Here is a 16,585-nt window from a genome sequence, read left to right as displayed (position 1 = left end):
GCAGAGGCATCAGAACATCGGATGAAACAAGCTAACACCATAATACTTATTCACTGCACTTTATCATAATAAAGGTCCAAAATTTCAGCCAGATTGGCCCAAATGTTTCCAAGATAAAGAGAAATATATATGACGTTTCTGAATTTTTTAGATGAGGATTGGTTATATGTATTATTATTCATCAGATTTCCCGAATTCGACAAAATACACCTGAAGAAGGTCGGAGGTTATGTTGACCGAAATGTTTTGAAAATCACACTCAAGATGAGAAATATATATTTCTGTGGGAATATGATTTTTACAGTTACATTTCACTTTATATATATATATATATATATATATATATATATATATATATATATATATACTAATACTTGATTTATGAAGCCCAATGTTATTGCAGAGCATATGACAAAAGTCTATATTCAAAATTTCATGATGTTGACCATCTTGCAATTTATTCCTTTATGTTGACATTTACAATTTTTGACAGCAAATTTCATCGCGCAAAATCATTCATTCAATTATTATATCAATCAATGAATCTATTTTGCCCTTAACTCGTCAGAAAAAATAGTAACTATCAATCCACCGAAAGAAAATATAATGCATTTGGACATGATTACAAAATCCGAAAATTGGAAGAGAAGTTTTGAAAAATATTTATAAAGCACATTTCTTTTTTTTTTCTTTTACAGATTGAATGTATTGAAGTTTGCGGAAAAAACTTGTACATCGGCACAAATGATTGGTACGTATGCATTCTTGTATTTTATCCATTCCTTCTGCGGCTGAAACATTACTTTTCAAGAAATGCACTATAAGATTTATTCACAGAAATTTAAACGCATCCATTTAAAAAATTATTGAAACAAATGTTACCATTCCATTTCTGAGCTTTACATGTTCACCCATTTGCAGGAGAATAGGAATTTAAACTTTTAAAGAGAGTCGATAATACTTGGTCCTGAAAAAATATATGTGTTATTAAAAGTTTGGCACGAAGGTCCTGCCAGAAAAATTAATTTGACACTGGACAAATATTTAATATATTAAGATCCTTCTTAGCTAAAATAATGATCCAAGGTGTTCTCAATAGCTGTACATTAGCTATTACATTATTGTGGGTGTGCCACAGGGGTTAATATTTAAACCATTATTAGTGCTGATCTTTATAAAAGATTTCGCTGAAGCAATCGTGTTCAGAATGAGTATATTTGTTGATGACACCACACCCTATTCTCAAAATGCAGACAAAATGCGTGAATCCTTAGAAAATGATCCCCAGTCTGTAATAGACTATATGATGGCAACCTTCTATCTAATGAGACAATGGCGTTCTGCATCTAGTTTGGTGCCCTGTAGCGTCTACTGTCGCTATAAAGTCGAAGCTCACATTGCCTCTTTGGATGCAGGCCTGGACGATGATGAGGAAACTGAAATTTTGTTATCTCCCTTGGCTGGTGTAATGCAAAATATTCCCTCTGTAAAAATTTTTTTTTTTTTTTTTTTATAAAAGAGAAAAACTATTTTTTAAGATTGGATATTTTTGATTTTTGATACTTATCAAATGAATTTCTGTACAAAACATATCTAAGAACACTGCCAGACATATAAATTAGCTTTGTGTGAAATTTTCAAAAGATAGGCTCAGCCGTTTCGGAATCTATCAGGAAGCAACTCCCACACACAAAGTGATTTTTATATAAAAGTAGAGATAAGAAACATTTCCAACCACCAATTGCCATGGCCAACAGAACCTTTCCCAAGAATCCAGCCTTCAAACTCTTCAGCTTAACATTCATAAGCAACATGATTTGGGATAAATACAAATACATAGAAGATACTGCCAAGTCTGCTGTAAAAAAGGTGAGTTCCCTCTCCCAGGCTAGAAAATTGATCACCTCTGCCAGTATATCTTTATAAAGTTACCATTCGCTCATGCATGGAGTATTGTTGTCATATCTGGGCAGGTACCCCACCCACTTGTCCTCCCCTCTGGACAGGCTACAAAAAAAAAAAAAAAAAAAAAAAAAGAGTCTCTAACCTAAAACGTCCTACACCATTTTATAAGTACTTCCACGGAACATGCTCTGATAAACTTACTGCGTTTTTGTATCCCCCTCAATGTAAATATCCCCAACCAAGCTGACTAGGAGCAGAATTCCACCCTTTCACTGTAGATAATTCCAGATAGCGGAAAAATTTCTACTCTGCTTCTTTTCTTAGACCACTCGCTTTTGTAATTCTCTCCCTGCTTCATGTGTCCTGATGCAGAAATTTAAATGTATATGAACAAACATCTTACTGCACAACTCCACACTTATGATGCCATGTAATCATAGCAACTCCTTACACATCCCTCCCTGCTCTCTATTTTGCCTGTAAAAGTAATGTGAATGAACATCTTGCTACACAACTCCATGTTAAATTTGTCTCTTAATTGCATTAGCCCGTTATGTTCCAAGTGGCAATCAGTCTTGTTAAGGTTGAATAAAAGTTAAAAGTAAAAAAATTGAAATGGTTTAAAATGAAATAAAGTGAAAAAAAACTATTGCATCAATCAATTTTTATTTTTAAATTTGATTTGTAAAAATAAACTGGATGTAAAAAAAAAATATCGCTTAAGCTTGAAAAAAAATGCAATAATGTTTGAACAAGTGATATTTTTCTTTAAAATTTTAATGTTTTTTAACACCATAACAAATCTACATAACATAAAAGTAAAAAATCTTTGTAAAAAAATAAAGTAAATAGAAACACAGGTGTTTATAGAATTAGAATCCTTAAAGACTGAGGCAATTTTTTTTTTTTTTTTTTTTTTTTTTTTCCCCAATCCAGTGTCTCACTTTTGGGAGAACTGGATTTTCTCCACATTAAAAACTGATCTTGTGTTTAACTCTACCCTCGTGGGGAGGCAAGTAAATAACTATTCTTTTTTAATTAATTGATGTTTGGCAAAATCTTAAAAATAAATGCTTGAATTTTTTTTTAAGTTTGAAAACAAAAATGAATTTTTTCTTGGCTTCTGTCAAAAGCAAGAAGAAATTGATTTTAATTCAGACATGTTGGCATAATGCTTTTTTTTCATTAAAAATCTTTGTAAAAACTAAACAAGTTTTGGGGTTTGTTTTTTTTTTTTTCAAACCTAGGGAAAATATTTTTAAAAATATGAGTCAAACATAAAAAGAAAAAACATTCAAAAGTTTTGAAGAAAAATATTTGTTTACTTTCATGCTAGTTTAATTTTTTTAATAGTATCCCCCCCCCCACCCCCACCAAATGAAAAACAAAAACAAACAGTGAAATTAGTTCCTGTTGATTAAGTTGATTCACTCAGTAGGAGTTGATCATACATAATTGGACTAAAAAATATTGCTCCTTATGGATGACTAAATTTAGTCGCACATAAGATACACTTTTTTCGCTAATCTTCCAAGACTACCCTCCATAAGCATTCGAGTTAACTCAATATTTTATGCGAAAAAAGTTATTTTATTGATTTTTCTTTCTTTTCAGTTTTCTTGTCCATTACATTATCCAGGAAACAGTTTCCTCACCAACTGGACGAGTGGTGTTCACAAGTGAGAAACAACAGCACAAATACCTTGGATTGGTAACTGATTTATTATTTATTATATCAAATCCTGCTGTTATTTTTTTTATGAAGCGAGTTCGACGTTTGCACAAAATCCATGAATATCTTCCGTCAGGATTGTCTGGTCTGCATGAAGTCCTGTTAGTTAAAGCTGTTTGTTAGATTGGAAAGAATGTATTGAGTGGCATACAAAGTTGGGGAAGGTTTGATCCAGAATGAAAAGATGGTTGCACATGCGCAAAAGCAACGGTGCTTTCCTCACTCCATTAATTTGCAGTTCCACGCCTTTGTTTGACATGTGCAGAGACAACTAGAGGATAGCAAATCCAAATGCTGACTCCTCCTGGAATTTCACAAGAGCCCTATTGAATTCTTGGAACCTAAATGATTTTTCCATAAAATCATATTACCTTTTGCTTATATATATATATATATATATATAGTTATAGACAAGATAAAACAAATCTAAATTATTAAACTGACTATGTCTATCTGTCTCCACATTTTCAAACTCTATCTCTTCCAAAATTAAAAGTCACAGAGCAGCGTTAAGGTCTTCAAATAACTGGATTTTTTATGGATCTTTAGCCAGTTAAAATAGGTTTTAATGGATAAAAATTGAAAAAATTGTTATACATTTTATACATTCATCTTAGTTTATTTTTAATCAGTTCATATGCGCGTCAAGTTGGTTCAGTGATAACGTCACCAGCTTTGAATGCTACAGTTTTGCTTTCAGTTTCGATTTTAGCTGATAATACCCGAATACTTTTTTCTCATTTTTGAAATCATAACTATATAATATACAAAATCTGGACAAATTATCATATTTAAGCATATTTTACGATCGGGCAAACCCGGGCACCTCCCCACTAGCATACAAATTTATATTACTTCTTTTGATCAGACTATTGTTCTCATTTTGAGTGTTATTTGCACAACGTTTCGATCAGTGTGGCCTTTGATCATCGTTAGGCATGTTTGTTATTGTCTTGGAAAAGAAAAGAGAAAAGTTACTGGCTCCGTAGATATTTTCATATTCTTGGAGTTGGTCTGTTTTTTGGCTGTGGTTTCATATATGTGAAAAAAATTGGTTGACAAAGGAGAGGCAACTCTTATAAAGATCGACAGGGAATTATCTCCCTTCCATCGCTAAAATTTTAAGGGTGTACAATTTTTGTTTTTCCTACAATTAGAGGTTCCCAAATGCTGTTAATTTCTAATCTTGGTCTGCTTAGTAATTTGCTTTTTGTTTTTTTTAGCATATGTGCTGCTTCTTTGAGTTGCCTGACTCTTCATCTGGCATCTCTGTTGCACGGATAACACTCAAGATGAGAATCATAGTTCGATCAAAACAAGTAATATAAACAATCAGCCCTCATCTCAAAAGTTCTGAACTATATATGAATTTGTCAGTTCAGTAAGTAAAAAAAAAAATAACTATCAACAGGATGAAGGACAATAGATGCTCTTTATGTAACAGAGCACATTTGCAAATGCATACAAAATGCGCAATAGCGTCACTTTAAGGAAAAAGACTATAAAAATGATAGCGAAGACGATCACACAAGAGACATCACAGCGTAATGAGAAGTCATGGGTGACGGATGAATAAAGAAATAAATGTCGTTATAAAAAAAGTGCGTTGAGTTATTACTTGTCTTCTGTTCCTTGCGACTTACTTTGCTACAACATGTTGGGTCCTGAAATGTCTACATGTAAATGTGTGTAACGTTACATTTATACCTAGGCATTTCGAAGCCTAATGCTTCTCATCAGAAGAGAAGGGAGCTAGGTTACAGATATAGGGAAATATGACGTCTAGCTTCGAGTACATTAGGTAGCAAATGTTAAAATGAAATGAAAGATTAGAAGTTAAGGAGCTGGAAATTGCCATCATATAAGAAGGTGGATATATTGAGGCCAGAGGGGAGATGAATTTTTGACTAAGATTGGGAGTATTTTGAACAAGTACTGGATGAAGGGAGGGGTAAATATATTAAAAAAAAAAAATTAGATAAGCATCTTGAGAGAAATACAGGGATAGATGTCAACGGAGATAATGTGAAGTGAGATGGAGGGAAGGCAAAACTAGAATTCCAGATTTTTAGCAGGAATCTTCCAGAAGTATATATGGAATTTTGTCTCAAAATTCAACGTAAATGATCCGCAATCAGAAAAATCAGAACCATTAATATAAGATGGATGGCAAATAATATATATTTACACATTTTCTGATTTTTCTGATTTTGGATAGTTTATGTTGAACATTGAGACAAAATTCCATATATACTTCTGGAAGATTCCTGCTGGAAATATGGATTTATATCCCATATAAACTGCTCATTTCAATGCATGTATCAAGGTATAATTGAACACAATTTATGAATGGACATTTATCACCCTAATAACTTGGACCTTGCTGTAACAATAACTCCCTCTGGATCTATGCATTATGTTATTGTGTTACGTTATTAGCTTCCCAGAAAATACTGGTTGGTCTTGCTGATAGTTGATTATGGTGATTATTGTTGTTTCGATAGAAAGGTGTTTGATGTGAAAAGTTATGTTTTAGAAGAATAAAAATATTTACATCAAATAGTTTTCAGGAATGTAACTTGATGGATGAAATATTATTCTGATATGTTTTCACATCGAACATCTTTCTGTCTAAACAACAATCATCATCATTTTCAACTATCAGCAAGACAGTATTTTCCGGAAAGCTAATAACATAACAATCGGATACAAGATATCTCCCTACAATTCGCTTTGGATCTACATATGCATTTATCGGACACATTATATAAGCTAAGGTTGTTTAAAATAATTTGATTCGAGTATATTTTTAGTTATATTTTCTTCTTTATTTTTTATTATCATTACAGTTTTTATCTGTATTATTTATTTATACATTACTTTTATTCAACTGTATTTTCTTTCTTTTTTTTGTCCTCTCCTCCCTACCCCCAACTCATCACCCCACATTATCTCCATTGACATCTCTCCTTGTATTTCTCTCAAGATGCTTGTCTCATTTTTTTAAAATATCTTTCCTCCCTCCCACATCCCATACTCTTTCAGAATGCTCTGCATCTTAGTCAATAATTCATCTCCCCTCTCCTGATTCCTAAGAAGTCACCCGTTTTAGTACTGCCTCAGCTCAACATCACTTAACTTTGGTGATTTAACAGGAACTAGTGGTGTCAGTGTGATTATGCTGGATTTTAATTGTAAAACTAGCCATAGCTAATGTTGCTTGGGATTTTTTTGTTTTTTACCAAATAATTTTGTTTTTTAAATAGGATTTATAAAGTTAGATTCAATTATTAGGGCATGGTTTGGTAATTAAATTATTATTAAGTTGGTGCAAAAATAATGTCTTTTTATATATAGTTAAACATCAAAAAACATTATTTTTGCACCAACCTAATACTTGAAGCAAATTGTAATAGAATTCTGTTAAATTATGTTTTAATTTTTAGGAAAATTAATGGTGTAATTTCCAGAACTTTCAATATTTTAATTGAATGAGAATTCGCAAAAAATTGTAAAGCCAATTTAAATGACTTTCTATATGACAGTTTAAATGCTTTGAAATTCCAAAGAATCACAAAGTAATTTCTTCTATTTTTCATGATTCACAAAAAACTAATTATTTCAAATAATTCATACAATTAAAAAGATAATTCAATGAGTAATTATCAAAGTTACGTCAATATAAATTGGAACGAATACATTGAGGACATTGCCAAGGCTGCTGAAAAGAAATTGGGCCCCCTCTATTATACTAGAAAATTACTCACACCAGAGAGCCATATATATCTTTACAAAGCCAAGCTTTGCCCATGCATGGATTATTGTCTCCACATCTGGGCTAGTGCATCTACCACTAGTCTCTTCTATTATACAGGGCCCCAAACCAAAAAAGAGTCTCAAATGTAATAGAGCTCATACTGTTGGCCAAGCTCCAACCTCTGCCTCATTGCTACAATATTGCATCCCTGTGTCTTTTTTGCAAGTATTTTAATCTAATGTGCTCTGATGAACTTATTGCACTTGTGTTCCCTCGATGTACATATCCCTGACTAACTCAACAAGAAGCAAAATCCCACCCCTTCACTGTTGAGGTTCCTAGATGCCGGAAAGCCTTCTACTCTAATAGTTTCTTCTCTTGAACTTTCAGACGTTGGAATTCTCTCCTTGTTTCCTGTTTTCCTAACTGTACTAACGTGCTGAAGTTTAAATTGAATGTGAACAGACATGTTGCTGCTCAACTCTCTTCAGTTCCCTGTTAGGCACGTTCCCAAATAGTAGCCCTTTACCATTTAAAGTTGCAATATCTCTTGTTTGGGATGAAAATGAGTAAAAAAAATAAAATAGACATGCATGCACCTGCACACACAGAAAGTTAAGTTTCTCAATTTTTTAGATGAGAATTGATAATTTGTATTATTTGATTTATTCAAACAAATGTTCTCATCTTAACTGTCCTTCCTTAATATACTCATATCATGCACAGAGCATGGGTTTAAGACATCCGTATATCGCAAACCTACCTTCACCGGACAATACCATAACTTCAACTCCCATCACCCATACAGTATCAAACATGGAATCACACGCTGCCTACAACATCGAGCAGAGACAATAAGTAGCGATACCATTACATAACACCAAGAAATGGTCAGGTTGAAGAATACCCTCCATCGTAACAACTACCCCGATAGCATACTATCCACCAGACGTGTTAATAGTATAAGAGAGGAGAATGAAACCCAAAAACAACCAACGGTCTGCCTACCATACATACGAGGCATCTCCGAAAAGATTCAGAGAATATGTGCCCCCTACAACATCAGGACGGTATTCAAGAGCGAGTCAACACTCAGATGACAACTGGTACGAGTGAAGCCCCGCATGGAGGAGAACATGACCAAGAACTGCATATACTCCATCCCATGCAGTTGCAGAAAGGTTACAAGAGTGAAACATGCCACCCCCTCAAAGTAAGGGTGGAAGAACACCGAAAAGCGGTAACTAAAAGTGAGACGGAAAAATCGGGTATAGCCAACCATGTCTGGATGGAGAGTGGGGGACCATCGCCCCCTATGGGATGAAGTAAAAATAATAAACAGAGATACCCACTGGAAAGTGAGAAAACTTAAAGAAACAGCTCACATGCTCGGACATAGCAACCTACTGAGCAAACCAAGCGTAGAGTTGAATGCAATTTGGACACCTCTAATAGAGAGAGAAAACCTTGAATAACAACATAGGTTTAACATTAACAAAAACCAACTAAGAATTGTCCTAGTGACATATGGCCGAGTGGTCCTAGACATTGTATCAAAGTTTACAGTTACCCAAAGGTGCTGAGTTCAATCCTGAACGAAGGCAGTGAAAAGTAGCATTCAAAACAGAAAATCAGCAACTATGTCCCAGAGCCTAGGGTTGGGTTCGAGACTCCTAACAAACGGTTCCCCAGTTCGATACAAAACACCTGATGAAGGCCGAAGGGCAAAACGGCCGAAACATTGTGACTATAACAACCAAGATGAAGAAGTCAGTCCGACAATCTCAATAAATGAAAACACCTCATCTCAAAAATACAGACAATTACTGAACATATTTTTGGCAAAATTTTTTGAACCAGACATATTTTTGATAAAATTGTTTGAACCGGACATATTTTTGGTTAAAATTTTTTGAATTAGTCAAACAAAAACAATTTTGATTTATCTTCTGATTTTGGTGGTTATCCTCTTTTCAATATTCATCTCTCTCTACATATTCATGTATTTATTTGTTATATTTGTGGTTAAAAAAATTACTTTAGTCAATGGTGTATTTGCCATGTAATTTTAGTTCACTTTTAAAGTTTCTTTAATAGTTAAAAAAATATTTCCCACCATATTTCTAGGGGGGGGGGTCCTCCTGGGATTTATCTCCTCCATTTGTTCTGCTAGCCATCTTTAAACTAATTTTTCACCCATTTTCTATTTTTAGAAGAAACCAGTTGTTCAATTGAAAGCGGCTTCGGCTCTAAATCGAATCCTCTTGCTTTGTGACAACACAATGACTTTGCTGAATATGTTCAACCTGGAGGTAAGACTTTTATTTCATTAACTATTATGAGCTGCAACTGTTGGATCAATATTGGTACATTGTACATGAATGTCTTTTATACGTTTAGTATCTTGAATCAATTAAGTAAATACATAGTTTCAAAGGTTCATTTCTTGGTAGTTGTTGTAACATGTACTTGATGAGATTGTACAACTATGTACACCTTGAATAAACCATTTTAGAAACCTGGAAGTCGTGAATTGCTAAATTGATGGCTAGCCAAGGAAGACTTGGAAACAATGATTGGGAAAGATCATACAGAGTGGAATTTGAAAGCAGTTGACTCGCTGAGGATTTGAGAGTTGATTTACAAAATATCAAAAAACTGACTCCTAAACAAGGGAAAAGTCACATTAAATTAATATATATTAATACCTTGAGATACAATTTTAATTCATTCCATGACCGTCGATGTATCTCAAAATAATAATTCCCATTAGAATTAAAAGAAGCAGAATTAATCTGTTCCAAGAGTAAGAAATTTAACCAACACAAGCTGAAATTATGCTCAAATTACGCTCAACAATCACTAAAGAAAGATAAATATAACAGTAATGATACAGAAAAATTTATATATAACAATAAATGTTAATAAAAACAATAGAATTTTACTCGCCATCTAGGTGGGAAAAGGGAGGGAGAGAAGCAAGACTACCACACACACACACCTAAAAAGGAAAAGATTATACACAAATAAAAACGTTGAATGAACTTAGCAAATACTTAATATTTAAGCTTTAATGTAACAGAAAGGTTGAATAAAAAGAATAATAAAATCATAACCAACTTACCACTGAGACAAGAATGAGAAGCTAATGAAAGTGAGCTAGGAGGAGGAAGCAGGGATAAAAGGATGAGACACCATAGCCTACGACACACACACACACTCTTCTTTTTCCTTATTTTGCATTTTTGTTTTTGTTTTGGCTTTTCATTTTTAAATTTTTTTTGTTTTGGCTTTTCCTTTTATATTTTTTTTGTTTTGGCTTTTCGTTTTTAAATTTTCGGCATCATGTGATTTTTTAAATCATCTAAAAAAAAACGTCATACTTTAGGGTGTAAATATCGATACAATGTGTCATCGTATTTCACAAAATCGTCTCTTAGTGCATTCCTATCTCAAGATGTTACTGTATATAGAGAAAGAAAAACGAGATTTATATTTAATCTTTTAGAGTATTTCTTTCGATTTTTTTTTTTTTTATAGATATTTATTTATATATTTTATATTTATGACATAATCACATTGACACACTGGTTCTCACCAGATCACTGAAGTTAAGCAACATTGAGCCTGGCCAGTACCAGATGAGTGACCATTTGGGAATGCTAATCACTGTATGTAGCGTATGTATCTATATATTACGCTGGGACATAGAAATTTCCAGGTTGGCATCTGAAGACACTTTTCTTTTTTTTTTTACACAGGCATCACCACATTATCAAGGCCAAGAGGCCACTCGAGGATAAGGTTAAAGAGTGTACAGTAGAAATTGGACAATATAGTAATCATTAGTAATGAAAATTCGGTAAATTTGTTAACTTATATGGAACGGCTCATCAAGAACTTATTTACGTTAGACTTGAAGACAACCATATTGTAGTCAGCCGGAAAGCAGGAAAACGGAAGACAATTCCACAGGCGTGCAGTTCTAAGAAAGAAGCTTTGTTCATGGAATCTACGTTTAGGTTTAGGCACAGATAAAGAGTGTGGGGAATTATTGATAGTGTTTTCAGCTAGACGAGTGTTTCTTGTGAAAGTTTGGCGAGGGGGGACTATAGACTGAAGCTCAGTTGAACACTTTTCATGAAAATAACGATATATCAGAGACAAACTTCTGTGAGATAGAGGTTGCAGAGAAGAGAAAAGGACATCTCCTACGAGGATACGAAGTCTATTTTGAACTCTATCAAGGCAGGATAAGTACTTTCTAGCAACTCTTGCCCAGATGTGGCAACAGTACTCCATCCTTGGATGTACCTGGCTCTTATATAGATAGAGAATTGCATCAGAAGTAAGATATCTACTGGATCGATAGAAAGATCCCACCATTTTTCCAGCGGCCTTGGCAACAGATTTGATGTACGTGTTCCATTTATGATCAGGAGTAATGGTCAAGCCCAGAAGCTTGTCAAAGCTTGAGGCCTCCTGAAGACGAGAGCCATTCATTTCAATTTAATTCACTGGGAGAAATGCACCCTCAATCTTCATTAAGACAAGCATCTAGGAAAAGGAAAACTGATGTAAAACCTACTATCTGGTCTGCTATCTGCTGTGTCCTGTGGCAGCCATTGCATCAACTGAAATTAGCAGTTGTACCAAAAAGTGTGGTTGGTTCTACACAAAGCCTTCACCACAAGAAATAAATCACGTGTGGATTTCCGAACAGCTTAGTTGTTGTGACAGACATCATACGTTGAAATCGACGGGAGTATTACATATAAATATAGGAAATATTAACATTTTGGTAATTTCAATACAAATTTATCTTTTACACGTGACCGTAAAGAAAGAAAAAGAAAGAGGAAATCAATTTACCCCTTCACTCACAATTTAGAAATAGATTACAACTTGTTGAAAATCAAGTTCGTCTATTGTGTAGAATTTAATTGACTTGGAATAGGCCATTTTAACTTTACCAATTTCTCAAAATTATGAAAGTGCGCTGGTTGACCACTGGAAGTCTTACCTTTTAAAAGTTGCTTTTTAGGATTATTCAAGTTTTATTAACACATTCACTATCCAATGTTTGTAATGATAGTGAAAATGTGTGTTTTTTTGTATTAAGTTGGAAAAAAAATTGACTTTTTTTTAAATTTTGGAAAGTGTTACATGTGAAAATTTGAAAGGACATATCTTTTTTTTTTTTTTTTTTAGAAAAGTTACCAATAAATGGAAATTTTTTTGTGAACAATTGGAAAAAATATGTTAAATTTGTAATGATGGTAAAAATGTGTGTGTTTTATTTATATTAAGTTGGAAACAAAATGGACTTTTTTTTTTAATTTGGAAAGAAAATGTTACAGATGAAAATTTGGAAAAACAATTTTGCTCTGCAGTAAAATCTGAACTTCAAATATTACTGAGCATGCTCAGTAACCACTTTTTACCGTTGTAAACGAAAGTTGAAAAAATGGCGGTCAGAGAAAACTATAAGAATAAATATCAGGATAGTGAAAGTGTTAATATTGTAAACAGTTCTTGTCAGCAAGAATTTTAAATGTGATATTTGTTTGTAACAGACTCGAATACACCTGAAACAAACTCTGATAACTCTAAAAAGCAACTTCTAAAAGGTAAAACTTCCAGTGGTCAACCAGTGCACTTTCGCCCTCAAAACCTTTGCATTTATTCAATAATAAAATAGATTTTAATTGTAAAATAAATTTTTAAAAATTTTACTTATAAAAATGTTTATATTTCCCAAAGATGATTCTTATTTCTTTTGCAGCCCATTGTTAGCGGGGCCAGAGTGAAAGGGGTCACATGTTTCTGTCTCAATGAGAATCCTGCACGAAGCAACCCTTTCAGTGTTGAGGTAAACAAGCACCAAGTTTTTACTTGAATACTCTTTTTTTTTTTGTCAAATCTGTGATTATCTTAGAGCTTCTTCCACCCACAGCTTTTGAGGATACTCATCTTCATCTTAGCTTCATGGACCATCTCTTTCTCAAATCTTATAGCTGGATTAGAAACTGCTTCTGTAACTTGTACATTTTTTTAGATTTAGATTAGAAACTGCTTCTGTAACTTGTACATTTTTGGTTCCAGAAAAATTCTGTATTCCACAATTTCTCATAGTGGCATTTTCAAGTATCTCTCTTCACTTGTTCATTTGTTGTTCACCAGTTTTTTGGGGGGTGGAGGTCGTTGTATCTCACCATAACAAAAAAGGTAAAAATTGTTCTTTTTTTTTTGTTTTTTGTTTTTTTAGCTGGAATAAAATCTGTTTGAAAAAACTCATATTTACTTATACCAATAAGTTATGAAAAAAAAATAAAAGACAAACATTGTCACTTCAAATGAATTTTCTCCAACAATATCCATATTTGTCTTTGCCACCTGTTTAGTTATCCTGAATACTGTCATTCTTCTGGCCATCGTCTTTTCATATGTCTAGAAACCTAGTTTGCTCCGCCTCCATTTTGATTTTTCCAGATTGCTTTTCTTACTGCCATTAGATGCATATCATTATTCACTAAACGTTTTCTGGTGCTTCTTCATTATCAAAGCAAAATAAAAAAATAAAAATATTGAATTTCAAGTAAAACCAATAATATCTATTTGTCATGTAACAATAATGCACACATCCAAAAATTATAAAAAAAAACAATAAGATAGAAAATTAATTATTAATGAAAATAGTTTTCAAAGAAAATTAACAAAAATTGAGTTTTGCTAAAAAAAAAAACTTTGAAGATCTTAGGCCAATTTAGTAAAACTCAATTTTTGTAAATACATAATAGTATTTGCATTTATTTAAAATTGAATTATATAACACAAGCACCAAAATTTTGTTAGGATTTTTTTTTAAATTTAATTTTTATTTACAGTCTACATTCATACTTTGATGTTGAATAAACTTAATGAGTTTTCCTCCAGCCCATCCCCTATAAGGCGAGGCAGAAACTGTACTAAACATGACCACTCTCTTTCACAGTTCATAAAAAAACAGAACGATTTTATCAGCTTATTTGTTACGTGTCGCTGGAGACTTCTGTTTGTGATGTCATATCCTGAACACATAACACTAATTTTAATCTTTTAACTTTTGATTGAATTTTTCACTTTTCTGCTTACTTTAATCTTGTGTGAAAAATATTGTTTTTAAGATTGTTTTTATGCACCCACATCATATCTTACTGCACAGAAATATTTTGGCCAGCATTTTGGTCCCCCGATTTATTGGAGAGGGACCTATGTTTTCAGTGGCGTCCGTTAGTCTGGACAATTACCAGATAACCGTCCATTAGATTTTTCTGAAATTTTGCCACAAGTTGTATTTTATTAAATAGATGTGTACAGTGAAAAAAAAAAAATTTTTTTTGCGAAAATTCCCGTTGCGTTCCCAGGGGCTCAAAAATGCCCCAAAATGGCCCAAAAATTATACTTTCTGCCCCATAGCATTTGATCCATCCATTAGATTTTCCTGAAACTTGGCCAAAATGTGGAGGTCATTGTTCTTAATATAAATTCAGTATGGGTAACCCTAGCAAAATTCTGATTTGCATCCCTCTGGGACTTTTAGGGCTAAAAAAACATGCCTTTTTGGAGCTATTTTTTCATATTACTCAAAAACTTGATATGTATGTTTATATAGTGGTTTTTCCATGGTGCTGAATTCAAATATATATGTCTTAAGGCGTGAAACTGCACCGTTTCTCCGTTTTCACTTGGGATTCAGTATTCCCAGGAGCTCAAAATGGGTCATAAATGCCCCAAAATTGCACTACATGACACATTTTATCCCATAAATTTTGCTTCATCCATTAGATTTTTCTAAAACTTGGCAAAAAATTTGAAGGCAACGTTGGCCCTTCACACTTCTCACATTCATCATTTCTTCACTATTTTTTGTGGCGTCATCTCACATGCACATGCGGCTTGTTTTTTTTTTTGTTGCAGAATGAAGAAAAGTGAAAATGCATATTGTTTTAAAAATCTATAGTTGTGAGGATGTGGGGGTCAATGATCAATGCCTCCATTTAGTCTCAAAAGACAATGGATACCCTCTGTAAGTGCACATGTAATTGTGAGGCAAGGATTGCGCAATAGCCAACCACACCTCTCCTGAATTGGCACTGCTTGAGCCCAGTGGCAAAGAGAAGTGCTAAATGACTGAAAACGGTGCCAAGATAAGCCGAGAGCACATACAGCACCTGGAATTCCCAAATGGTTATCGATTTTAGTACTGACCAGGCTCAAAGTTGCTTAATTTTGGTGATCTAATCAACATGATTATGCTGTATGTGAGATTGGTCTATTGAATACAATCGCAGACAATGGAATTGGCTATTGGATTTATTATGGTTCTTTATGTAAAAAAAAAAAAATTAAACAAGTCATAACAAATTGAATGCTACCCACAAAACTGGCGAACATAATGCAAACATTTGGTAAAAATGCAATATTGTCAATGGTAATAATACTTCAAAATTCATAATATGGAACCAAACGAGATATTCTCCACCATTTTTTTTTTTTAACAAAAGACTTATTCTTGGTTAAAGCATACTACAATTTTTTCATAAACCATCATTACAATTTATTTTGTGATATTGCTATTCATTTTTTTTATCATTACATTTTTTATGGAAAGTTTTAAATTTTTTATAAAAAATAATTTATTTAAAAGTTTTTATATTTTATTTGAACAGATTTATAAAGAAAATAGATTTTTTTGTTTCTAATTTAAAATGTAATAACATTTTTTTTTTTTTTTTTATTACATTTTCATCCCAAACTAGGCACAGTGCCACTTAGATGTAGGAGGCTGCTATTTGGGACATAAGTTGCAGGGATGCTATGTCGGGAGTTGAGCAGCAAGATGTCTGTTTACATTACACTTGAATTTCTGCATGTCAGTACAGCTGGAGAAGCAGTAACGTAGAAGGGAGTTCCAAAGTTTAGTAGTTCTGGGAAAGAAACTATTAGAGTAGAAGGCTTTCTGACATCTCTGGATCTCTACTGTATAGGGGTGGGATTTTGCTGCTTGTCAGCTTTGTCGGAGGTATAAGGGCTTGTAGTTCGTTACAGCATCTACCATTAAAATACATATAAAACAGGCAGAGGGATGCAACATTTTGTTGATGGAACAGAGGTTGAAGCTTAGATGACAGTTCAGGACCTATCAGGTT

The 16,585-nt window shown here is 33.3% G+C and overlaps 1 protein-coding gene across 1 annotated transcript in view; it reads left to right on the top strand.

The window, feature by feature from the left end:
- Window positions 1–16,585, top strand: part of LOC145260357 (transforming growth factor-beta receptor-associated protein 1-like) — a 90,221-nt gene that overhangs the window by 4,278 nt on the left and 69,358 nt on the right. The window contains exons 2-5 of the mRNA XM_080118289.1: window positions 699–751; window positions 3,520–3,616; window positions 9,608–9,706; window positions 13,180–13,266. Coding sequence (XP_079974415.1) covers window positions 699–751; window positions 3,520–3,616; window positions 9,608–9,706; window positions 13,180–13,266 — 336 coding nt within the window. The remainder of the gene's footprint in view (window positions 1–698; window positions 752–3,519; window positions 3,617–9,607; window positions 9,707–13,179; window positions 13,267–16,585) is intronic.

The sequence above is a fragment of the Euprymna scolopes genome, chromosome 36, assembly GCF_053919585.1.
Source record: "Euprymna scolopes isolate OS-2025 chromosome 36, ASM5391958v1, whole genome shotgun sequence".
NCBI lineage: Eukaryota > Metazoa > Mollusca > Cephalopoda > Sepiida > Sepiolidae > Euprymna > Euprymna scolopes.
Note: the sequence above shows the minus strand (reverse complement) of the source record. Positions and strands in the feature narration are given on the sequence as shown.